At 49.5% G+C, this 25,376-nt stretch overlaps 1 protein-coding gene across 1 annotated transcript in view; it reads left to right on the top strand.

Annotated features, from left to right (window-relative positions):
* The window catches only part of LOC122545378 (phospholipase D1-like), a 70,343-nt gene extending 45,230 nt beyond the window's left edge, over positions 1–25,113 (top strand). Inside the window, exon 7 of the mRNA XM_087982728.1 lies at positions 25,051–25,113. Coding sequence (XP_087838854.1) covers positions 25,051–25,098 — 48 coding nt within the window. The 3' untranslated portion in view covers positions 25,099–25,113. The remainder of the gene's footprint in view (positions 1–25,050) is intronic.
* Positions 25,114–25,376: the final 263 nt, after the last annotated feature.

Genomic DNA, 25,376 nt, shown 5'->3' with positions numbered 1-25,376 from the left:
TCTGAAGGCTTCCCATTTTCCAGCCGTCCCTTTACCTGGGAACATCTGCCCCCCAATCAGCTTTCGAAAGTTCTTTTAGCCGTTCTCCAATTTAGAACTTCAACTTTTAGATCTGGTCTATCCTTTTCCGTCACGATTTTAAATCTAATGGAATTATAATTACTGGCCCCAAAGTGCTCCCCCACTGACACCTCAGTCACCTGCCCTGCCTTATTTTCCAAGAGTAGGTCAAGTTTTGCACCTTCTCTAGTAGGTACATCCACATACTGCATCAGAAAATTGTCTTGTACACACTTAACAAATTCCTCTCCATCTAAACCCTTAACACTATGGCAGTCCCAGTCTATGTTTGGAAAGTTAAAATCTCCTACCATAACCATCCTATTATTCATACAGATAGATGAGATCTCCTCACAAGTTTGTTTCTCAATTTCCCTCTAACTATTAGGGGGTCAATAATACAAGCCCCAGAAGGTGATCATCCCTTTCTTATTTCTCAGTTCCACCCAAATAACTTCCCTGGATGTATTTCCAGGAATATCCTCCCTCAGCACAGCTGTAATGCTACCCCTTATCAAAACTGCCACTCCCCTCCTCTCTTGCCTCCCTTTCTATCCTTCCTGTAGCATTTGTATCCCCATCAAACAGAGAGACTTTGGAGTTCAGGTGCAGGGCTCTCTGAAAGTGGAGTCCCAGGTAGACAGGGCAGGGAAGGAGGCTTTAGACACACTGGCCTTCATCAGTCAGGGCATTGAGTATAGAAGTTGGGAAGTTATGCTGCAGTTATACAGGATGTTAGTGGGGCCGTGGTTGGAGTATATAGTTCAGTTTTGGTCACCTTAGGAAGGATGTTATTAAACTGGAAAGAGTGCAGATGAAATTTACATGGATGTTACCAGGACTCAATGGTCTGAGTTATAGGGAGGAGTTGGACAAGCTAGGACTTTTTTCTCAAGATTAGAGTGGTGCTGGAAATGCACAGCAGGTCAGGCAGCATCCAAGGAGCAGGAAAATCGACGTTTCAGGCAGGAGCCCTTCATCAGGAACCCTGCTGTGCTTTTTAAGCACTAATCAAATCTTGACTCTAATCTCCAGCATCTGCAGTCCTCACTTTCGCCGAGGACTTTTCTCTGTAGAGTGTAGGTAACTGAGGGGAGACCTTATAGAAGTGTATAAGATCATGAGAGGCATAGATAGGGTGAACGCACTCAGTCCTTTTCGAACACTAGAGGGCATCAGTTTAAGGTGAGAGGGGAAAGAATAAAGAGGGAACCTGAGGGGGCAACTTTTTTACACAGTGGGTGTTACGCAGATGGAATGAGCTGCCAGCGGAAGTGGTTGAGGTGGGTGCATGAACAGCATTTAAAAGACAAATACATGGGTAGGAACGTATTCGAAGGATATGGGCCAAGTGCAAGGAAATGGAGTTAGTGCACACAGATATTTTGGTTGACATGGATCAGTTTGGGCTAGAGGGCCTGTCTCCGAGCTGTAGAACTCGACGACTCTATGACTGTGACTAAAGTTCATATCACCACCCACAAAGCGACCTGGCAGGTGAAAATGTGCATGTTCAGCAAAGTTCTCAAAATCTGTAATAGCTGCTGCTCTGAGGTGTCTTGGTGAGATAAGCACTGTGGGCTCATCAAAATATCTATTTCTCGCATGTCATGGACTAGGCCTGACCCCCCCTCAAAATATTTGAAGAAGGTAGCCTAGCACCGAACCTTTTCTTATTGTAAAGGCAGATGTGAAGTGGGTGTTCCAGGTGGGATGCAGCTGGTCAAACTACTCGGCTGTAAGCGAAACACAATTTATTTACACGCTACAGTTGAAACATGGCCAAAAGAACCGGAATTTAGAATAACTTAACTGCTGGAAAACTTAACTGACCTGATTCAGTAAGTATTATTCATTAACTCTTCCAGTCCAGTATCATCGCACCAAACACAGTCCTTGACAAAAAGGTAAATTCAAACACTGATTCATGCAGGCAGGAGGGAGCAGCATCCATAGACAGATTTCACACAAAGTCAGAGGGATCCTTCACTGAAGCTTGCAACTCCCCTGGACTCTCACAACTTCTAACAGCGACATCTAAAACCAGCCAGAAAGAACCTGAACTGGGAGAAGTGGGCTGCTCCCATTCCATTGTTAAACTGTTTCTTTAAAAAAAACCCAAAGGCCTCTTAAATCTAGACTCGTCATCACCTCTGCCTTTACAATCTCTCTCCATCAAGGTTATTTTGTCCTTGGTTTGTTTGAAGTGACGGCATCTTCACACTCTCCACCACAATACAGACAGGGGCCACTGTTCTATATAACACGTTCAGGGGTCTCGGTTCTGTATAATGCATATAGGGCTGCTGCTCTGTATAATACAGATAGGGCTGCTGCTCTGTATAATACAGATAGGGCTGCTGCTCTGTATAATACAGATAGGGCTGCTGCTCTGTATAATGCATATAGGGCTGCTGCTCTGTATAATACAGATAGGGCTGCTGCTCTGTATAATACAGATAGGGCTGCTGCTCTGTATAATACAGATAGGGCTGCTGCTCTGTATAATACAGATAGGGCTGTTCTTCTGTTTAATACGGACAGGAGCCGCTGTTCTGTGTAATACAGATGGGGCTGCTGTTCTGTATAATATAGAGAGTGGTCGCTATTCTGTATAATACAGACAGGGGCTGCTGTTCTGTATAATATAGAGAGTGGTCGCTATTCTGTATAATACAGATAGGGCTGCTGTTCTATATAATACGGACAGGACTGCTCTTCTGGATAATACAGACAGCGGCCGCTGATCTGTTTAATAGAGACAGGGGCTGTTGTTCTGTATAATACAAACGAGGCAACTCTTCTGCATAATACAGACAGGAGCAGCTGTTCTGTATAATACAGACAGGGGCTGCTGTTCTGGTTAAACAGACAGCGTCTGCTGTTCTGTTTAATACAAACAGTAGCTGCTGTTCTTTATAATAAAGACAGGGGCTGCTGTTCTTTATAATACAGACAGGGGCTGCTGTTCTGTATAATACAGACAGGGGCTGCTGTTCTGTATAATACAGACAGGGGCTGCTGTTCTGTATAATACAGACAGGGGCTGCTGTTCTGTATAATACAGACAGGGGCTGCTGTTCTGTAAAATGCAGACGGGGCTGCTGTTCTGTATAATACAGACAGGGGCTGCTGTTCTGTATAATACAGACAGGGGCTGCTGTTCTGTATAATACAGACAGGGGCTGCTGTTCTGTATAATACAGACAGGGGCTGCTGTTCTGTATAATACAGACAGGGGCTGCTGTTCTGTATAATACGGACAGGGGCTGCTGTTCTGTATAATACGGACAGGGGCTGCTGTTCTGTATAATACGGACAGGGGCTGCTGTTCTGTTTAATACAGACAGGTGCTGCTGTTCTGTATAATACAGACAGGGGCTGCTGTTCTGTAAAATGCAGACAGGGGCTGCCGTTCTGTTTAATACAGACAGGGGCTGATGTTCCATATAATACAAACTGGGGGCGCTGTACCGTGCAATACAGACAGGGACCACTGTTCTGACTCATACAGATGGAGTTGCTGTTCTGTATAATATAGAGCAGGGCTGCTATTTTGTTTAGTACAGACAGGAGCTGCTGTTCTGTATAATACGGACAGGACTGCTCTTCTGGATAATACTGACAGGGGCTGCTGTTCTGTATAATACGGACAGGACTGCTCTTCTGGATAATACTGACAGGGGCTGCTGTTCTGTATAATACAGACAGGGGCCCACTGTTCTGTATAATACAGTATGGGGCCCACTGTTCTGTATAATACAGTATGGGGCCCACTGTTCTGTATAATACAGACAGGGGCCGTTGTTCTGTTTAATACAGACAGGGGCTGCTCTTCTGTATAATACAGACAGGGGCTGCTGTTCTGTATAATACAGACAGGAGCCTCTGTTCGGTACAATACAGACAGGGGCTGCTGTTCTGTTTAATACAGACAATGGCTGCTGTTTTATATAATACAAACAGGACTGCTCTTCTGTTTAATGCAGACAGCGGCTGCTGCTCTGTTTAATCCAGACAGGGGCTGTTGTTCTATATAATACAGACAGGGGCTGCTGTTCTGTTTAATACAGACAGGAGCCTCTGTTCTGTATTTTTGTTTCTTTTTTTTTGTTCTTTTTTATTTAACCCCCCCCACACTACCACCTAAGTGCGGTAGTGCTTATTTTATCCCCAGCCCCCATGGTGTGTGTGTGCAGGTGTGAGACACAGTGAGAGACACAAAGTGCACGAATCTTTATTCAATTTCCACCACCAGGAAGATAGGAAAACACCCGGGTGGCCAGTGACAAACACTGCCCTTCACATCAAAGGGCAGTGCTGTGTGATCAAAACAGTGAAGGGGAGGGTAGGGACTAAATCAAAATAGAGTTGGAGGGAGAAATGATGCACTCCACTCCCTGCGGCGCCCACCTCTCCCTGAACAACTCCAGGGTGTTGGTCGACACCGCGTGCTCCTTCTCCAAGGACACCCGGGCTCTAACGTAGCCGCAGAAGAGGGGCAGGCAGTCGGCCCTAACGACCCCCTCCACGGCCCGCTGCCTCGACCTGTTGAAGGCCAGTTTGGCCAGGCCCAGGAGCAGACCCACGAGGAGGTCTTCAGACCTGCCCTCCCTCCTCCGTACCGGGTGCCCGAAGATCAGGAGCGTGGGACTGAACTGCAGCCAAAAACAGAGGAGAAGGTTTTTAAGGAAATCAAAAAGGGAGTGCAAACGCCCACACCCAATATATACATGGTCCACGGACTCCACAGCGCCACAGAACAAGCAGTTGGGCTGGGAGTCCGTGAACCACCGTGACTGCTACGTGCAACACCCTCCACCCCAGATCCCCGAGAGAAAGGGGGAGGACTCCCGCGTAGAGAGCCCTCCACTGGGGATCCCCACCGCCCGGTGGCAAATGGGCACGCCAAGGCGTGTCCGGACGGTGGATGAGGGAGAAGAGGTGGACGGTGTGCAGCAGCAGTCTATTTTTTTTTCTTCTTTTTTTCTATTTTTATTTTCTTTTTTTTTCTTTTTTTTAGTGCGGTAGTGCTTATTTTATCCCCAGCCCCCATGGTGTGTGTGTGCAGGTGTGAGACACAGTGAGAGACACAAAGTGCACAAATCTTTATTCAATTTCCACCACCAGGAAGATAGGAAAACACCCGGGTGGCCAGTGACAAACACTACCCTTCACATCAAAGGGCAGTGCTGTGTGATCAAAACAGTGAAGGGGAGGGTAGGGACTAAATCAAAATAGAATTGGAGGGAGAAATGATGCACTCCACTCCCTGCGGCGCCCACCTCTCCCTGAACAACTCCAGGGTGTTGGTCGACGCCGCGTGCTCCTTCTCCAAGGACACCCGGGCTCTAACGTAACCGCGGAAGAGGGGCAAGCAGTCAGCCCTAACGACCCCCTCCACGGCCCGCTGCCTGGACCTGTTGATGGCCAGTTTGGCCAGGCCCAGGAGCAGACCCACGAGGAGGTCTTCAGACCTGCCCTCCTTCCTCCGTACCGGGTGCCCAAAGATCAGGAGCGTGGGACTGAAGTGCAGCCAAAAACAGAGGAGAAGGCTTTTAAGGAAATCAAAAAGGGAGTGCAAACGTCCCACACCCAATATATACATGGTCCACGGACTCCACAGCGCCACAGAACAAGCAGTTGGGCTGGGAGTCCGTGAACCACCGCAATCTGCGGTTGCAGGGGACTGCTGCGTGCAGCACCCTCCACCCCAGATCCCCGAGAGAAAGGGGGAGGACTCCCGCGTAGAGAGCCCTCCACTGGGGACCCCCACCGCCCGGTGGCAAATGGGCACGCCAAGGCGTGTCCGGACGGTGGATGAGGGAGAAGAGGTGGACGGTGTGCAGCAGCAGTCTATACAGGGCTTTCCTTTTTACGTCCCTAAATGAGACAAAATTAAAATTTCGGAGGCGGCTCAGGTTGTGGGGCACAGGCTCCTGTGGGAAGTATGGGACCTTGGGGCCAATGTGAAATTCCGTCCGGGCTGGGGTGAGCCTGGACGGGATCCCACCGCACACCTGAGCGTCCTCCAACTGGTGCACTACGTCGGGTCAGAGCACCGCCGTTTTAAGGCGTCGGATAGCGATGGCCACGTATCGGACGTCTACCGCTGCCCTGCTGGCTATGTCCTGCGGCAGCGTCCAGCCCAGGCCCCCGGCACCCAGCACGTCCCCGACCCTGGTCACCCTCGCCGCCGCGGCCCTCCCCTCCGACAGCCACTCGAACCCGCGAGTACGGAGGTGCGGATTCCTGAGCAACGGCTCCCTGACGACAGCCGCTACTCCAGCCGGAGGGTAGGCGCGACGCGATTCGACCATGTTCCAGACAGTGATCAGGTCCTGGTAAAAGACTGGCAGCGTCTTGAGGGCGACCTCCAAACCGTCACGGTCGACGAACAGGAGCTGCGTGTCGTAGTTGAGGTTACGCACCTGGCGGAAAAAATACGTCGCCAGGGCGCACCACCTAGGAGGAGGCTCGACGTAAAGGTATAGCCGCGAGGTCTGAAGGCGGAACGTCGCGACCTGGGTGCGGACGCACACCAGCGACTGACCGCCCTCCTCAATAGGGAGACTCAGAACCTGCGCGGCGACCCAGTGCATCTTTTTGTCCCAGAAGAAGTCGACCAACGTTCTCTGGATGTCAGCGACAAAGCCAGGAGGAGGGACCAAAGTGACCAGCCGGTACCACAGCATGGCGGCCACCAGCTGGTTTATGACCAGCACTCGACTCCTGTAAGATAGCACTCGGAGCAGTCCTGTCCAGCGGCCTCGGCGAGCCGAGACTTTGGCCTCCAGCTCCTGCCAGTTGGCCGGCCAGGATTCCTCAGCCGGTCTGAGGTAGACCCCCAGGTAGAGGAGATAGGTGGTACTCCAGCTGAACCCCCGTAACTCCTCCGGCAGAGAGTCCACCCTCCACGGGCCGACCAGTAGTCCGGAACATTTGGCCCAGTTGATCCTGGCGGAAGACGCTGCCGAGTACACGGCCTGGCACTCGCGCATCCTCCCCAGGTCAGCCGGGTCGGTGAAAGTGAGGAGCACGTCGTCGGCGTAGGCTAAGAGGACCACCCCCGTGCCCCCGCCGCGCAGAACCAGCCCCGACAACCTCCTGCCACTGTTTCGTATAATACAGACAGGGGCCGCTGTTCTGTTTAATACAGATGGGGGCTGCTGTTCTGAATAATACAGACAGGAGCCGCTGTTCTGTGTAATACAGATGGGGTTGCTGTTCTCTATAGGAGAAAGTGAGGGCTGCAGATGCTGGAGATCAGAGCTGAAAATGTGTTGCTGGAAAAGCGCAGCAGGTCAGACAGCATCCAAGGAACAGGAGAATTGACGTTTCGGGCATAAGCCCTTCTTCAGGAATGAGGAAAGTGTGTCCAGCAGGCTAAGGTAAAAGGTAGGGAGGAGGGACTTGGGGGAGGGGCATTGGAAATGCGATATGTGGAGGGAGATCAAGGTGAGGGTGATAGGCCGGAGTGGGGTGGGGGCGGAGAGGTCAGGAAGAAGATTGCAGGTTAGGTAGGTGGTGCTGAGTTCGAGGGATTTGACTGAGACAAGGTGGGGGGAGAGGAAATGAGGAAACTGGAGAAATCTGAGTTCATCCCTTGTGGTTGGAGGGTTCCTAGGTGGAAGATGAGGCACTCTTCCTCCAACCGTCGTGTTGCCATGGTCTGGCGATGGAGGAGACCAAGGACCTGCATGTCCTTGGTGGAGTGGGAGGGGGAGTTAAAGTGTTGGGCTACGGGATATTTGGGTTGGTTGGTCCGGGTGTCCCAGAGGTGTTCTCTGAAACGTTCCGCAAGTAGGGGGCCTGTCTCCCCAATATAGAGGAGGCCACATCGGGTGCAGCGGATGCAATAGATGATCTGTGTGGAGGTGCAGGTGAATTTGTGGCGGATATGGAAGTGTCCCTTGGGGCCTTGGAGGGAGGTGAGGAGGGAGGTGTGGGCACAAGTTTTGCATTTCTTGCGGTTGCAGGGGAAGGTGCCGGGAGTGGAGGTTGGGTTGGTGGGGGGTGTGGACCTGACGAGGGAGTCACGGAGGCAGTGGTCTTTTCGGAACCCTGATAGGGGAGGGGAGGGAAATATATCCCTGGTGGTGGGGTCCGTTTGGAGGTGGCGGAAATGACAGCGGATGATATGTTGTACATGGAGGTTGGTGGGGTGGTAGGTGAGGACCAGTGGGGTACTGTCCTGGTGACGGTTGGAGGGGCGGGGCTCAAGGGCGGAGGAGCGGGAAGTGGAAGAGATGCAGTGGAGGGCATCGTCGATTACGTCTGGGGGGAAATTGCGGTCCTTGAAGAAGGAGGCCATCTGGGTTGTACGGTTTTGGAACTGGTCCTCCTGGGAGCAGATGCGGCGGAGACGAAGGAATTGGGAATATGGGATGGCGTTTCTACAGGGGGCAGGGTGGGAGGAGGTGTAGCCTAGGTAGCTGTGGGAGTCGGTCGGTTTATAGTAAATGTCCGTGTCGATTCGGTCGATTCGCAGACAGGGGCCCACTGTTCTGTATAATACAGACAGGGGCTGTTGTTCTATATAATACAGACAGGAGCCACTGTTCTGTATAATGCAGACAGGGGCTGCTGTTCTGTATAATACAGTCAGGAGCTGCTGTTTTATATAATACAGACAGGACTGCTCTTCTGGATAATACATATAGCGGCTGCTGTTCTGTATAATACAGACAGTGGCTGCTGTTCTATATAATACAGATAGGGGCTGCTGTTCTGAATAATACAGACAGGGGCTGCCGATCTCTTTAATGCAGACAGGTCTGCTCTTCAGTATAATGCAGACAGTGGCCGCTTTTCTGTTTAATCCAGACAGGGGCTGCTGTTCTATATAATACAGACAGAACTGCTGTTTTGGATAATACAGACAATGGCTGCTGTTCTGTACAATACAGACAGGAGCCGCTGTTTGGAATAATACAGATGAGGTTGCTGTTCTGTATAATACAGACAGGGGCTGCTGTCCTGTTTAATACAGACAGGGGCTGCTGTCCTGTTTAATACAGACAGGGGCTGCTGTTCTATATAATACCGACAGGGACCATTGTTCTGTATAATACAGATGAGGTTGCTGTTCTGTATAATACAGACAGGGGCTGCTGTTCTGTACAATACAGACAGGAGCCGCTGTTTGGAATAATACAGATGAGGTTGCTGTTCTGTATAATACAGACAGGGGCTGCTGTCCTGTTTAATACAGACAGAGGCTGCTGTTCTATATAATACCGACAGGGGCCATTGTTCTGTATAATACAGATGGCGTTGCTGTTCTGTATAATATAAATAGGGGCTGCTATTCTGTTTAGTACAGACAGGGGCTGCTGTTCAGTATAAGTCAGAAAGGACAGCTCTTCTGTATAGTACAGACAGGAGCCACCATTCTGTATAATACAGACAGGGGCTGCTGTTCTGTTTAATATAGACAGGGGCTGCTCTTCTGAATAATATAGACAGGGGCTGCTGTTCTGTTTAATATAGACAGGGGCTGCTCTTCTGAATAATACAGACAGCGGCCGCTGTTCTGTTTAATACAGACAGGGGCCTCTGTTCGATATAATTCAGACAGGGGCCTCTGTTCTGTACAATACAGACAGGGGCTGCTGTTCTATATGATACAGACAGGGACTGCTGTTCTGTTTAATCCAGACAGTGGCTGCTGTTCTTTATAATCCAGACAGGACAGTTCTTCTGTTTAATACAGACAGGAGCCGCTGTTTGGAATAATACAGATAGGGGCTGCTGTTCTGAATAACACAGACAGGGGATGCTGTTCTGTTTAATGCAGACAGGACAGCTCTTCTGTATAATACAGAAAGGTGCTGCTGTTCTGTATAATACAGACAGTGGCTGCTGTTCTGTATAATACAGACAGTGGCTGCTGTTCTGTATAATACAGACAGGACTGCTCTTCTGTATAATACAGACAGGATAGCTCTTCTGCATAATACAGACAGGAGCCGTTGTTCTGTACAACACAGACAGGGGCTGCTGTTTTATGTAATACAGACAGGGACCGCTGTTCTGTATAAAACAGATGGAGTTGCTGTTCTGTATAATATAGATAGGGGCTGCTATTCTGTTTAGTACGGACAGGGGCCACTGTTCTGTATAATACAGACAGGGGCCACTGTTCTGTATAATACAGACAGGACTGCTCTTCTGGATAATACAGACAGGGGCTGTTGTTCTATATAATACAGACAGTGGCTGCTGTTTTGTTTAATACAGACAGTGGCTGCTGTTCTTTATAATACAGACAGGACAGTTCTTCTGTTTAATACAGACAGGGGATGCTGTTCTGAATAATACAGACAAGTGCTGCTGTTCTGAATAATACAGACAGGAGCCGCTGTTCTTTATAATACAGACAGGGGCTGCTGTTCTATATAATACAGACAGGAGCCGCCGTTTGGAATAATACTGATGGGGTTGGTGTTCTGTATAATACTGACAGGGGCTGCTGTCCTGTTTAATACAGACAGGGGCTGCTGTTTTGTATAATTCAGACAGGACAGCTCTTCTGCGCAATACAGGCAGGAACCGCTGTTCTGTATAATACAGACAGGGGCTGCTGTTCTGTTTATTTTTTTCTTTAATTTAACCCCTACACTACCACCTAAGTGCGGTAGTGCTTATTATTTTTTTTTCCCCAGCACCCATGGTGTGTGTGCACTCCTGTTTATATATTTTTTTGTCTTTTTTTATTCAATTTCCACCACCAGGAAGATAGGAAAACACCCGGGTGGCCAGTGACAAACACTGCCCTTCACATCAAAGGGCAGTGCTGTGTGATCAAAACAGTGAAGGGGAAGGTAGGGAAGCTGTTCTGTTTAATACAGACAGGGGCTGCTGTTCTGTTTAATATAGACAGGGGCTGCTGTTCTGTATAATACAGACAGGGGCTGCTGATCTGTTTAATACAGACAGGGGCTGCTGTTCAGTATAAGTCAGAAAGGACAGCTCTTCCTAAGAGTACAGACAGAAGCCACCGTTCTGTATAATACAGACAGGGGCTGCTGTTCTGTATAATACGGACAGGGGCTGCTATTCTGTTTAATACAGACAGGGGCTGCTGTTCTGTATAATTCGGACAGGGGCTGCTGTTCTGTTTAATTCAGACAGGGGCTGCTGTTCTGTATAAGTCAGAAAGGACAGCTCTTCCTAAGAGTACAGACAGAAGCCACCGTTCTGTATAATACAGACAGGGGCTGCTGTTCTGTATAATACAGACAGGGGCTGCTGTTCTGTATAATACAGACAGGGGCTGCTGTTCTGTATAATACAGACAGGGGCTGCTGTTCTGTACAATACAGACAGGGGCTGCTGTTCTGTTTAATACAAACAGGGGCTGCTGTTCTGTTTAATACAAACAGGGGCTGCTGTTCTGTTTAATACAGACAGGGGCTGCTGTTCTGTTTAATACAAACAGGGGCTGCTGTTCTGTTTAATACAGACAGGGGCTGCTGTTCTGTACAATACAGACAGGGGCTGCTGTTCTGTACAATACAGACAGGGGCTGCTGTTCTGTTTAATACAAACAGGGGCTGCTGTTCTGTTTAATACAGACAGGGGCTGCTGTTCTGTACAATACAGACAGGGGCTGCTGTTCTGTACAATACAGACAGGGGCTGCTGTTCTGTTTAATACAAACAGGGGCTGCTGTTCTGTTTAATACAGACAGGGGCTGCTGTTCTGTTTAATACAGACAGGGGCTGCTGTTCTGTTTAATTCAGACAGGGGCTGCTGTTCTGTACAATACAGACAGGGGCTGCTGTTCTATATAATACAGACAGGGACCATTGTTCTGTATAAAACAGATGGAGTTGCTGTTCTGTATAATATAGATAGGGGCTGCTATTCTGTTTAGTACGGACAGGGGCCACTGTTCTGTATAATACAGACAGGACTGCTCTTCTGGATAATACAGACAGGGGCTGTTGTTCTATATAATACAGACAGTGGCTGCTGTTTTGTTTAATACAGACAGCGGCTGCTGTTCTTTATAATACAGACAGGACAGTTCTTCTGTTTAATACAGACAGGGCCTTGTGTTCTACATAATACAGACAAGGGCTGCTGTTCTGTTTAATCCAGACAGTGGCTGTTGTTCTATATAATACAGACAGGACAGTTCTTCCGTATAATACAGACAGAACTGCTCTTTTGGATAATACAGACTGTAGCTGCTGTTCTGTTTAATACAAACAGTGGCTGCTACTCTGTATAATACAGACAGGAGCCGCTGTTCTATTTAATATATACAGGGGCTGCTGTTCTTTTTCATCCAGACAGGACTGCTCTTCTGTTTAATACAGACAGGGGCTGCTGTTCTTTATAATACAGACAGGACAGTTCTTCTGTTTAATACAGACAGGAGCCACTGTTCTGTTTCATAGAGACAGCGGCTGCTGTTCTGTTTAATACAGACAGGGGCCTCTGTTCGATATAATTCAGACAGGGGCTGTTGTTCTGTGTAATGCCGACAGGGGCACTGTTCTGTACAATGCAGACAGGGGCCGCTGTTCTGTTTAATACAGACAGGGGCTGCTGTTCTGTTTAATGCAGATAGGAGCTGCTGTTCTGTATAATACAGACAGGGACTGCTGTTCTGTATAATATAGACAGGGACTGCTGTTCTGTATAATACAGACAGGGGCTGCTGTTCTGTTTAATGCAGACAGGACTGCCCTTCTGCATAATACAGACAGGAGCCACTGTTCTGTATAATACAAATAGGGGCTGCTGTTTGATATAATACAGACAGGGACCACTGATTTGTTTAATATAGACAGTGGCTGCCGTTCTGTTTAATACAGAAAGGACTACTCTTCGGGATAATACAGACAGGTGCTGCTGTTCTGTTTAATATAGACAGGGGCTGCTGTTCTGTATAACACAAACAGGACTGCTCTTCTGAATAATCCAGACAGGGCTGCTGTTCTGTTTAATACAGATAGCGGCTGCTGTTCTGTTTAATACATACAGGGGCTGCTATTCTGTATAATAAGAACAGGACAGTTCAGCTGTATAATACAGATAGGGGCCTCTGTTCTGTATAATGCGGACAGGGCCTGCTGTTTTGTTTAATGCAGACAGGAGACTCTGTTACGTATAATACACACAGGGGCCTCTGTTCTGTATAATGCGGACAGGGCCTGCTGTTTTGTTTAATGCAGACAGGAGTGGTCTTCTGTATAATGCAGACAGGAGCCTCTGTTCTGTATAAAACAGATGGGGTTGCTGTTCTGTATAATACAGATAGGGGCTGCTATTCTGTTTAATGCAGACAGGAGCTGCTGTTTTGTATAATACAGACAGGACTGCTCTTCTGGATAATATAGACAGGGGCTGCTGTTTTGTATAATACAGATAGGGGCTGCTATTCTGTTTAATGCAGACAGGAGCTGCTGTTTTGTATAATACAGACAGGACTGCTCTTCTGGATAATATAGACAGGGGCTGCTGTTCTGTGCAATACAGACAGGACTGCTCTTCTGTATAATGCAGACAGGGGCCACTGTCCTGTTTCGTACAGACAGGAGCCGCTGCTCTGTATAATATAGACAGGGGCTGCTGTTTTATATAATACAGACAGGGACCGTTGTTCTGTACAATGCAGATCGAGTTGCTGTTCTGTCTAATATAAATAGGGGCTGCTATTCTGTTTAGAACAGACAGAAGCTGCTGTTCTGTATAATACAGACAGGGGCTGCTTTTCTATTTAATGCAGACTGTGGCTGCTGTTCTGTATAATACAGATGGGGTTGCTGTTTTGTATAATGCAGACAGGACTGCTCTTCTGGATAATACAGGCAGGGCCGCTGTTCTGTATCATACAGACAGGGCAGTTCTTCTGTATAATACAGACAGGAGCTGCAATTCTGTATAATACAGACAGGGGCTGCTGTTGTATTTAATACAGACAGGGGCTGCTGTTGTATTTAATACAGACAGGGGCTGCTGTTCTGTATAATACAGATAGGGTTGCTGATGTGTATAATGCAGACAGGGGCTGCTTATCGGTTTAATACAGACATGAACTACTGTTTTATATACTACAGACAGGACTACTCTTCTGGATAATGCAGACAGGGACCGCTGTTCTGTACAATACAGACAGGACTGCTCTAGTGTTTAATACAGACAGGGGCTGCTGTTCCGTATAATATAGACAGGAGCCGCTGTTCTGTATAATACAGATGGGGTTGCTGTTCTCTATAATATAGACAGGGGCTGCTGTCCAGTTTAATGCAGACAGTGGCTGCCGTTCTGTATAATACAGACAGGACAGTTCTTTTGTATAATACAGACAGGAGCTGCTGTTCTGTTTAATACAGACAGGTGTTGCTGTTCTGTATAACACAGACAGCGGCTGCTGTTCGGTCTCATACGGACAGTGGCTAGTGTTCTGTATAATACAGACAGGGTCTGCTGTTCTGTATAATACAGACAGGACTGCTCTTCTGGATAATACAGCAGTGGCTGCTGTTCTGTATAATACAGATAGGACTGCTCTACTGTATAATGCAGACAGGGGCCGCTGTTCTGTTTAATACAGGCAGAGGCTGCTGTTCTGTATAATACAGGCAGGAGCCGCTGTTCTGTACTATGCAGACAGGGGCTGCTGTCCTGTTTAATGCAGACAGTTGCTGATGTTCTGTATAATACAGACAGGGCAGTTCTTTTTTATGATACAGACAGGAGCCGCTGTTCTGTATAATACAGACAGGACTGCTGTTCTGTTTAATACAGACAGGAGCTGCTGTTCTGTTTAATACAGACAGGGGCTGCTGTTCTGTTTAATACAGACAGGACTGCTGTTCTGCATAATACAGACAGTGGCTGCTGTTCTGTATAATACAGACGGGGCAGCTGTTCTGTTTAATACAGACAGGGGCAGCTGTTCTGTATAATACAGACAGGGGCTGCTGTTCTGTGCAATGCTGACAGGGGCCGGTTTTCTACTTAATGCAGACAGGACAGCTGTGCTATCTATTACAGACAGGGATCGCTATTCTGTTTAATGCAGATAGGGGCTGCCGTTCTATATAATCCACACAGGGCTGCTGTTCTATATAATATACAAAAGGACTCCTGTTCACTGCAATATACACTGCGACTGCAGTTCACTGTAATGTACACAGGGACTTCTGTTCACCGTAATATACAGAGGGGCTGCTGTTCTTTATAATATACACAGGGACTCCTGTTCACCATAATATACCCAGGGACTGGTGTTCACCGTAATATACACAGGCACTCCTGTTCACCGTAATATATACAGGGCTGCTGTTCTTTATAATATACACAGGGACTCCTGTTCACCATAATATACCCAGGGACTGGTGTTCACCGTAATATACACAGGGACCCCTGTTCACCGTAATATACAGAGGGGCTGCTGTTCTTTATAATATACACAGGGACTCCTGTTCACCATAATATACCCAGGGACTGGTGTTCACCGTAATATACACAGGGACTCCTGTTCACCGTAATATATACAGAGGGGCTGCTGTTCTTTATAATATACACAGGGACTCCTGTTCACCATAATATACCCAGGGACTGGTGTTCACCGTAATATACACAGGCACTCCTGTTCACCGTAATATATACAGGGCTGCTGTTCTTTATAATATACACAGGGACTCCTGTTCACCATAATATACCCAGGGACTGGTGTTCACCGTAATATACACAGGGACCCCTGTTCACCGTAATATACAGAGGGGCTGCTGTTCTTTATAATATACACAGGGACTCCTGTTCACCATAATATACCCAGGGACTGGTGTTCACCGTAATATACACAGGGACTCCTGTTCACCGTAATATATACAGAGGGGCTGCTGTTCTTTATAATATACACAGGGACTCCTGTTCACCATAATATACCCAGGGACTGGTGTTCACCGTAATATACACAGGGACTCCTGTTCACCGTAATATATACAGGGCTGCTGTTCACTGCAATATACACAGGGACTGCTCGGTCAGATCCACCGACGTCAAGCCCGTGTTCTTCTCTGACCACTGCCTCCTGCTGGCCGACTGTCACCTACAGGACAAGCAGCGGGCTGGTAAGGGAACGTGGAAGCTGAACATCAAGCTGTTGACCCCGGGAAACATTGAGGAGCTCAAGAGGGACTACGCAGGTTGGAGAATCGTGAAGCCCCTCTTTGGGTCCCCAGCGGACTGGTGGGAAACAGTAAAAGGGAACATCAAGAGGTTCTTCATCCTCAAAGGTGTTCAGGAGGCGAGATAGAGGTGGGGAAAACTGTCCCAGCTCCAGGAAAGTATGCAGAACCTGCTCCTGCTGCAGACAATGGGGGTGGATGTCACGGAGGACCTCAAGGAGGTGAAGGACCAGCAAGCCTCGCTCTTTGCCTCGGAGGCCTCCAAGATAATCTTCCAGTCCAGGGTCCGCTCGGTGGAGCAGGACGAGACGTGCTCACGTTTCTTCTTCCAGAAGATGCACAAAGAGAGCTCTGTGCTCAGCAGCCTGAAGGAAGAAGATGGCTCGCTAACGTCATCTCAGGCTGACGTCATGAGGATCAGTAAATCCTTCTATGCCAGTCTGTATGACGCGAAGCCGACCGACAGCACAGCCTCCCAGTCGTTCCTGTCCTCTATCACGGAGGTCTTAGACGACAGAACACAGGAGAGGCTGGACCAGTCGCTATCTCTGGACGAGCTGACCAAGGCCCTCGAGTCCTTCGAAAAGAATAAAACTCCCGGAAGCGACGGATTACCGGTCGAGCACTATTCCGCTCTGTGGGACTTGATTGGCCAGAACCTGCTGCAGGTGTATGTCAGTATGTTTCGGGCAGGTACCATGAGTGAATCCATGAGGAAAGGCATCATCACCCTCATCTACAAGCGGAAGGGGGAGAGGGAGGAACTCAAAAATTGGAGACCAATCTCACTGTTGAATGCGGATTACAAAATTCTGTCAAAGGTAATCGCCAACCGGGTCAGGTCTGCTCTGGGGTCGGTGATTCACCCTGACCAAACCTGTGCTGTGCCGGGCAGGAAGATCGCTGAGAGTCTCGCACTCCTCAGGGATACGATCGCCTACGTGCAGGACAGAGGGTTGGACACTTGCCTGATCAGCCTGGACCAGGAGAAAGCCTTTGACAGGATATCACACACGTATATGAGGGATGTTCTCTCCAAAATGGGCTTTGGGGAGGGAATCTGCAATTGGATCAGACTGCTCTACACCAACATTGTCAGTGCAGTCTCAATCAATGGGTGGGAATCAGATAGCTTCCCACTCAGATCTGGAGTCAGGCAGGGCTGTCCTCTCTCTCCTGCCTTGTTTGTGTGCTGCATAGAGCCATTTGCCGAGTCCATCAGGAAGGATGCGAGCCTGAGAGAGGTGACTATTCCTGGCAGCGGGGGCCTGCAGGTTAAGGCCTCCCTGTACATGGATGACGTCGCCGTTTTCTGCTCGGATCCACTGTCCGTGCGTAGACTCATGTGCATCTGTGACCAGTTTGAACGGGCCTCGGGGGCCAAGGTAAACCGAGGCAAGAGCGAGGCCATGCTCTTCGGGAACTGGGCCAGACCAATCCTCGATCCCCTTCACCGTCAGGACCGACCACCTGAAGATGCTGGGTATTTGGTTCGGGGGGGTGGGGCTGGGGCATGCGCAAAGTCTTGGGAGGAGCGTATCAGCAAAGTGAGGCAGAAACTGGGCAGATGGAAGCTACGGTCGCTCTCCATCGCGGGAAAAAACCTGGTCATCAGGTATGAGGCACTGTCATTGCTGTTATACATGGCACAGGTCTGGCCTATTCCCAGAACCTGTGCCGCTGCAGTCACCCGGGCCATCTTCCAGTTTATATGGAGGTCAAAAATGGACCGGGTCCGAAGGGACTCGCTGTACAAAGATCTGGGCAACGGGGGAAAAAAGACACCCAATGTCACCCTCACCCTGATGGCCACCTTTGTGTGTGGCTGCATCAAGCTGTGCGTGGATCCCCGGTACGCAAACACCAAGTGTCACTACGTACTGAGGTTCTACCTGTCCCCGGTGTTGCGAAGGATGGGCCTGGCCTCGCTGCCGCGGAACGCTCCGAGCAGTTGGACCGTTCCATATCACCTGTCCTTCGTGGAGAAGTTTATGAAGAAAAACACCTTTGACCACAAGTCCATCAGGAAGTGGTCAGCACGTAGTGTCCTTGAGACCCTTTGGGAAAAGGAGAGGGCGGATCCTATCGAGCGGTTCCCTGAGCAGACTGTCAAAGCCGAAAATGTGTTGCTGAAAAAGCGCAGCAGGTCAGGCAGCATCCAGGGAACAGGAGAATCGACGTTTCGGGCATAAGCCCTTCTTCAGGAAGGCTTATGCCCGAAACGTCGATTCTTCTGTTCCCTGGATGCTGCCTGACCTGCTGCGCTTTTCCAGCAACACATTTTCAGCTCTGCTCTCCAGCATCTGCAGACCTCACTTCCTCCTCAAAGACTGTCAAAGCCATTTGGTAGAATGCCTCATCGCCAGAACTTTCCAACAAGCACCAAGACATGGCTTGGCTGGTGGTGAGAAGGGTTCTGCCTGTGAGATCCTTTATGCACGCCCGGACTCTCAGCCGCACCGCACGCTGCCCTCGAAGCGGCTGCGGGGGGGACGAGACTGTCACACACCTCCTTCTGGAATGTGCCTATGCAGAAAAAGTCTGGAGAGGAATGCAGTGGTGTTTGTCGAGGTTCGTCCCGAGCAGCGCCGTGACGCGGGACTCCGTGCTCTACGGCCTGTTCCCTGGGACGCACACCGAGACGAACATCAACTGTGCCTGGAGGATCATCAACTCGGTGAAGGACGCTCTCTGGGTGGTCCGAAACCTGTTGATCTTCCAGCTGAAGGTGTACAAAATCCCATGCAAGGACTGCACAAAACACTACATAGGACAAACAGGAAGGCAGCTAACGATCCGCATCCATGTACACCAACTAGCCACGAAACGACACAACCAGCTATCCTTAATAGCCACACACTCAGATGACAAGCATCATGAATTCGATTGGGACAACACTACTATTATAGGACAAGCCAAACAGAGAACAGCCAGGGAATTCCTAGAGGCATGGCATTCATCCACAGGTTCAATCAATAAGCACATTGACCTGGACCCAATATACCGGCCACTGCAGCGAACAGCTGGAACTGACAACCGGAAGCGGCAGGGACAGGCCACTATTAATGCCGGAGGAAACATCACAGAAGCGCTTCACAGGAGGCTCCCAAGCACTGAGGATGTCACCTAGACAGGGGACAAAACGTCTGCAACACAAATTCCCAGGTCGGCGAACAGAACCACAACAACGAGCACCCGAGCTACAAATCTTCTCACAGACTTTGATATCTATACAATTAGTGATGCTATACATATGTATACATTCCATTTCTTTACATACAGTGATCAGAATTAATCATTCGTATGTGCAAGTCTGTACATTGACTATCCAGCTATTATGCTGAGGCATCAGCGGAGCCTAATCACTGCACTCCAAGATCTTTTTGTTCAGCAACACTCCCCAGGACCTTACCATTAAGTGTATAAGTCCTGCTCTGATTTGCATTTCCAAAATGCACCACCTCACATTTATCTAAATTAAACTTCATCTGCCACTTCTTAGTCCATTGGCCCATCTGATCAAGATCCCTTTGAAATCTGAGGTAGCCTTCTTTGCCATCCACTACACCTCCAATTTTGGTGTTTCTTGCAAGCGTACTAACTGTACCTCCTATGTTCTCATGCAAATCATTCATATACATGATGAAAAGCATTGGACCCAGCACTGATCCTTGTGGCATCCTGCTGGTCACAGGTCTTCAGTCTGACAATGAACCCTCCACCACCATCCTCTATCTTTTACTTTTGACCCAGTTCTGTCTACAAATAGCTAGTTCTTCCTCAGTTCCTTGTCATCGCACCTTGCCAAACAATCTGCCATGAGAAACGTGTTACTGAAGTCCATATAGATCACATCCACTGCTCTGCCCTCATCAATCCTCTTTGTTACTTCCTCAAAAAACTCAACCAAGTTTGTGAGACGTGATGTCCCACGCACAAAGCCGTGTTGATTATCCCTAATCAGTCCTTGCCTTTCCAACTACAGGGGAACCTTGATTATCCGAATACCAAATATCCAAAAATTGGATTCTGCAAAGGAGATCTCGAGGTCCTGATAGAAACATTGCATCAAAGATGTGTTTCCAGCAGTGATCGCATCTTTTGTTTACAGTGATTAAACAGGGACCGTCTCCAAATGACTGACCTCCCGCCCTCTCTCTCTCCCCACATCTTCCCTGGAGATCTACAGAGGGGTGTACCCTAACACCCCTCCCGCCTCCCAGGAATAATCTCTCCAACATTGTCCTGTGCAGGGCAAAAGTGGAACCTGTCAAAAATGTGTGTAAAATGTTGTGTGCGTGGCTGTGGCTGTGACTGTGACTGCATGTGTGTGCTGTTTGGAGACTTACCCCACAAAGGCAGCAGCAGCAGTTTTGTTGTTGGCGTTGGTGGGGTGGAGGCAGGGGGGGGGGGGCTGTCCGTGTCAGGTAGGTAATCCCTGGAATCCAAGTCAGCAGCCTCACTAGGGTCTGGACTTGGAGGCTTAGAGTTCAGAGGCTTCGTGTTAACGTGAGGGTTCACTGGGACAGGGATTTTAACCAATTGAGCTATTGTTGGGGTGGAGGGCAGCAGCAATGAGCTGCAGCACGCGCAACACTGTTTGAGGAAAGCATTCCAGAGCGTGGTGACCACCAGGGCAATAACCAGCACTATGAGACCCTGAACAATGGCGCTCCTTGAAGACACAAGCCACCCAATGGGAGTTGGCATTGTGGACCGTAATGGCCGCCTCTCGGATGTGGTCAGCAAGAGATTGGTGATATTTTCACTGGCATCTGGGATGTAGGTGCAACGGGTGGAGCCAATGAGGGCACATGTGACCCCCCTTTTCAGGCAGTAGGCAATCCAGAGCTATCCGGTTTGGGGAGCAACTGTGCAGATGGCAACCATCTCCACATTAATGTCCATAAAGACTAAGGCTGTGTCGTTTGTCGCTTCCTCGAGGAGGGACGTCAGGGGTTTGGCTTCGATGGTCAGCCAGGTGGTTGCATAAAAGGGAGTTGATACAGCGAGGGACTGCTCAATTGCAGTTAGAACTCTTTTGGTGCGAGTCCTGAGCTGCCAAATGGGGATGAGTGGAAATGGTAGATTAAGGGGACTACATACCCAACATAGCAGCTCCCAACCCAGGAGACTGGCAGCCAAGGGTAGGCCTTATGGTTGCAAATAAAGTAGATGCCATTATAGGTTCCCAGATGGTCCATCTGGGTGCCAGTACAAAAAGTCCTAAAAATAGTATTGCCTGCAGTCTTGTCGGGGTCATAAGGTTGAGTATACTTCCCTTTACTGTGCGCCGAATTGCCTTTGAGGTAAGGAGCAGGGAGTATTCTGGAGCAGAGAATCTAGCATTCTATCCACTGGGAGAGATGCTCCTAAAACAAATGGTTCCCATGGTGTGCCCAGGCCCGTGGTATTCGTAAGGACCCCAGCAGGGGGTGTACGAGAGAAGTTGTACCGGGGTTGGACCCAGCCTTTGTACTTGTCCAAGGCACAGCCCGCTGATTTCCAGCGAGGGCGACTGTTATCTGGTTGGAGGACGTCCAATCCCTCCAACCCACTCGGAAGTTGCACCTCGGAGGACCGATTCCGCTCCAACCACCACTCGGCAGTGTCGGGTTGATTGAATGGGATGGGTCAGAGATTGATTCCCCTTTGAGAATGGATGGGAATATGAGCACATACCTAGCAGTGGGAACGGTGAATCTCTTTGGCATAGGTGTGCGGGAAAGTGTCAGTGTGTAATTTCCGAACAATAACATTCAGTGCCCAATTCCCTTCGCCTCATTCAGGCCCTATCAAAGTGTACAGGGCTATGAGGGTCACAGAGCAAAGGCAGTAACTTCCTGCATGATGCAGCTGGTGGACACTCTGGTGCTTACCGGGTCTTCCGTTCAGGGCTCTTCTGCTCAGGTTGTTCTGGTGAAGGCGCTCTCTTGCAACGGTGGCGTGTGTCCACTCAGGTACGCCTTCGAGCTTGACAGCCGTCCGGCTCACAAAGAGGACGAGGTATGGGCCTTTCCACCTCGGAGAAAGAGAACCCTTTCCAAATGATTTTATCATCACGTAATTCCCCGGGGTGGAACAGATGCATGGGGCCATCACTCGGTGTGGGAAAGCCCTCCTTGATCGAGCCATGGTTTTTGATTAGATTCCCGCCAGTGTGGAAACAGGCCCTTCAGCCCAACAAGTCCACACTGATCCCTCCGAAGAGTAACCCACCCACACCCATTCCCTCTACCCTGTATTTACCCCTGACTAATGCACCTAACACTATGGGCAATGTAGCATGGCCAATCCACCCTGACCTGCATATCCGTGGTTGCGGGTGATAACCTGGCACAGTGACTTGGCATAGTCCTGAAGGGACTCATGAGTAAGAAGGATTTTTGGGGGTGGCTTCTGAGGGTGTTAGTCCCGTAGTTCGACTTACTTGGTTCCTGAGAGTGTAAAGGGCTAGCGGCAATCCCTCTGGCCAGGGCAAACCCGTGTCCTGGGTGACCTTGGTTAAGGTGGTTTTAAGGGTGCTGTTCATCTGTTCCACCATCCCCGAGGACTATGGCTGAAATGGAATGTGACAATACCCAGAATTTTACTAACCCCTTTTTTAACCTCAGCGGTGAAACGTGTTCCCTCTGTCACTATTAAAACTATTTGGGACACCAAACCGAGGAATCACATCCTTCATAAGACCCTTAACCACTGCCCAAGCATCAACTTTTCATGTACAGAAAGCTTCCTCCCATTTAGTAAACATGTTCACTCGAACGGACATGTATTTGAAACCCTGTTCGGGTGGCATATGGGCAAAGTCAGTCTGCAGGTGATGAAAGGGGCCAATCTAGGATGGGCAGGGGATCATAATTGGCCAACGGTTGAGCATTATTATTCTGTATGAAAAAGTGAGGACTGCAGATGCTGGAGATCAGAGTCAATATCAGAGTGGTGCTGGAAAGGGACAGCAGGTCAGGCAGCACCCGAGGAGCAGGAAAATCGATGTTTCGGGCAAAAGCCCTTCATGCTCTGCAGGCACATCAGGTAGCAGGGAACTAGTGCTTGTGCTGCTCCCGCGAAGCCAGGAGCATACCAGCTTTGTCTTACTGCAGGTATCATTCCCCGCTTCCCTGCGTGACTGACTCCATGGGCAGCATGCAGGTGTGATTGGGGACAGACGATTTTACCATCCGGCTGTTGTACCTTCTCTAAGCTGCCTGATTCCCTAGCTCCTATACGTGCCCAACTATCTTTCTCAGCTGGAGGGGTGTCCCGCTGAGCAGCTGATATCCCATCAGGTCTAAAGCCTTTTCTGACTTCCTTGCTTTGAGAGCCTGTGAGACATACACAGTGGGAGCTAAGGCTGCTCGTTTAGGAGCTTGGTCGGTATAGGCATTGCCTTGGAAGACTGCAGCAGTATGGACAGCACACTTAAACACAGCCACAGTAGAGGGGAGCATAATAGCCTGCAAGAGGTTGTTGATGAGTAGGGCTCTCCGCATACCCTTAGGGAAGCCGTGTCCATGTATGTTGGCGACTACTGTAAGTAAAAGCAAAAAGGGCGGCACGGTGGCACAGTGGTTAGCACTGCTGCCTCGCAGCGCCAGAGACCCGGGTTCAATTCCCGACTCAGGCGACTGACTGTGTGGAGTTTGCACATTCTCCCCGTGTCTGTGTGGGTTTCCTCCGGGTGCTCCGGTTTCCTCCCACAGTCCAAAGATATGCAGGTCAGGTGAATTGGCCACGCTAAATTGCCCGTAGTGTTAGGTAAAGGGGTAAATGCAGGGGTATGGGTGGGTTGCGCTTCGGCGGGTCGGTGTGGACTTGTTGGGCCGAAGGGCCTGTTTCCACACTGTAAGTAATCTAGTCTAAAAAAAGGTATTGAATCTTGTGGGAATAATTTAATGGAGGAAAGGCTGAGCAGCGGTGTATTACAGGAAAAACAGGTAATGGTAGCAGGAAGGCTTGTAATGATAACATTAGTATCTGGCACCATTAGAGAGCAGGGTATAACGATGGTGTTAATTGCCCTGCACAAACCTCCATTGGCCCAGTTTTGTTGGCTTGGGGATAGGGAGTTCAGGCGAGTTGCAAGGGTTAACAGTAGGGACCAAGATTCCCTGTTGCAGAAGGGAGTCGATAACAGGTTTAATCCCTTTGGCAGCAGCCGGTGACAAATTGTACTGTTGTATAGAAGGCACCTGGTTTCACAGTGACTGTGTGAGGCAGGGCTGATAACACTGGGCCTGCATGGTTGGAACGTCTTACCCATAATGACAGAGGCAGAGTACTGAGGAGTATAGGGTTGGCATAGGTCAGGGTGGGTAGTGGTGCCTGCAGGACCAAAACTGTAGACACAGAGGAGGGGCACAATTCCACCGGTCCTAAACCAGCAATCTGTAAGGAGCCGGGGTCCGACGGCTGTATGGGCTGAAATTCCCGTGGCAAACTCTGGACCTTGTATCAGTATCAGAGCTGGCAGGAAGAGGGAGGCTCCGAGAAATGGGTGGTTCAGGAGTACACCACAACTGAAGCTACAAGGCACCCCCCCCCCCATCTCAACGTCCATCATGGTTTTCTCAGATTCTCAGTGTGGGAGAGCCGTATGGAAGCGGCCTGCGAAACTTCCCTCACGCGGCAGCCCGAGGAGTGTTGTGGGGTAGGGGGGAATGGGTCGCTGTCAGAGTAGCTGGCTGGCAAAGGCTGCCATGGGAAAGTGGGTCGCTACTGATGAACCTGCTCAGGAGGTGGATTGCGTCTGTCCCGCGCCCAGTGACCAAAGTTCCGACACGACTGACACTGATCCTGACTAATATCTAACTGCTGCTGTTTCTGCCCCTGCCAGCCCCCTTCCTTGGGCCGCTGGTCTGACCCTGACCCCACGCCTGTGTGAAGTGGGGAATGATGCCTCTGTCATACACCAGCAATCGGAAAGGCCCTGCTGATCCATGGTAATGAGAGAGGTAAGGAGCTGATCCCAAGACTTAGATTGCTGATTAAGGTTAAGGGATTTGGTGGGCGGCACGGTGGCACAGTGGTTAGCACTGCTGCCTCACAGTGCTATAGACCCAGGTTCAATTCCCGTCTCAGGCGACTGACTGTGTGGAGTTTGCACATTCTCCCCGTGTCTGCGTGGGTTTTCTCCGGGTGCTCCGGTTTCCTCCCACAGTC

The sequence above is a fragment of the Chiloscyllium plagiosum genome, unplaced genomic scaffold, assembly GCF_037043375.1.
Source record: "Chiloscyllium plagiosum isolate Xiang-an unplaced genomic scaffold, Cpla_swu_hap1 HiC_scaffold_44, whole genome shotgun sequence".
Taxonomy (NCBI): domain Eukaryota; kingdom Metazoa; phylum Chordata; class Chondrichthyes; order Orectolobiformes; family Hemiscylliidae; genus Chiloscyllium; species Chiloscyllium plagiosum.
Note: the sequence above shows the minus strand (reverse complement) of the source record. Positions and strands in the feature narration are given on the sequence as shown.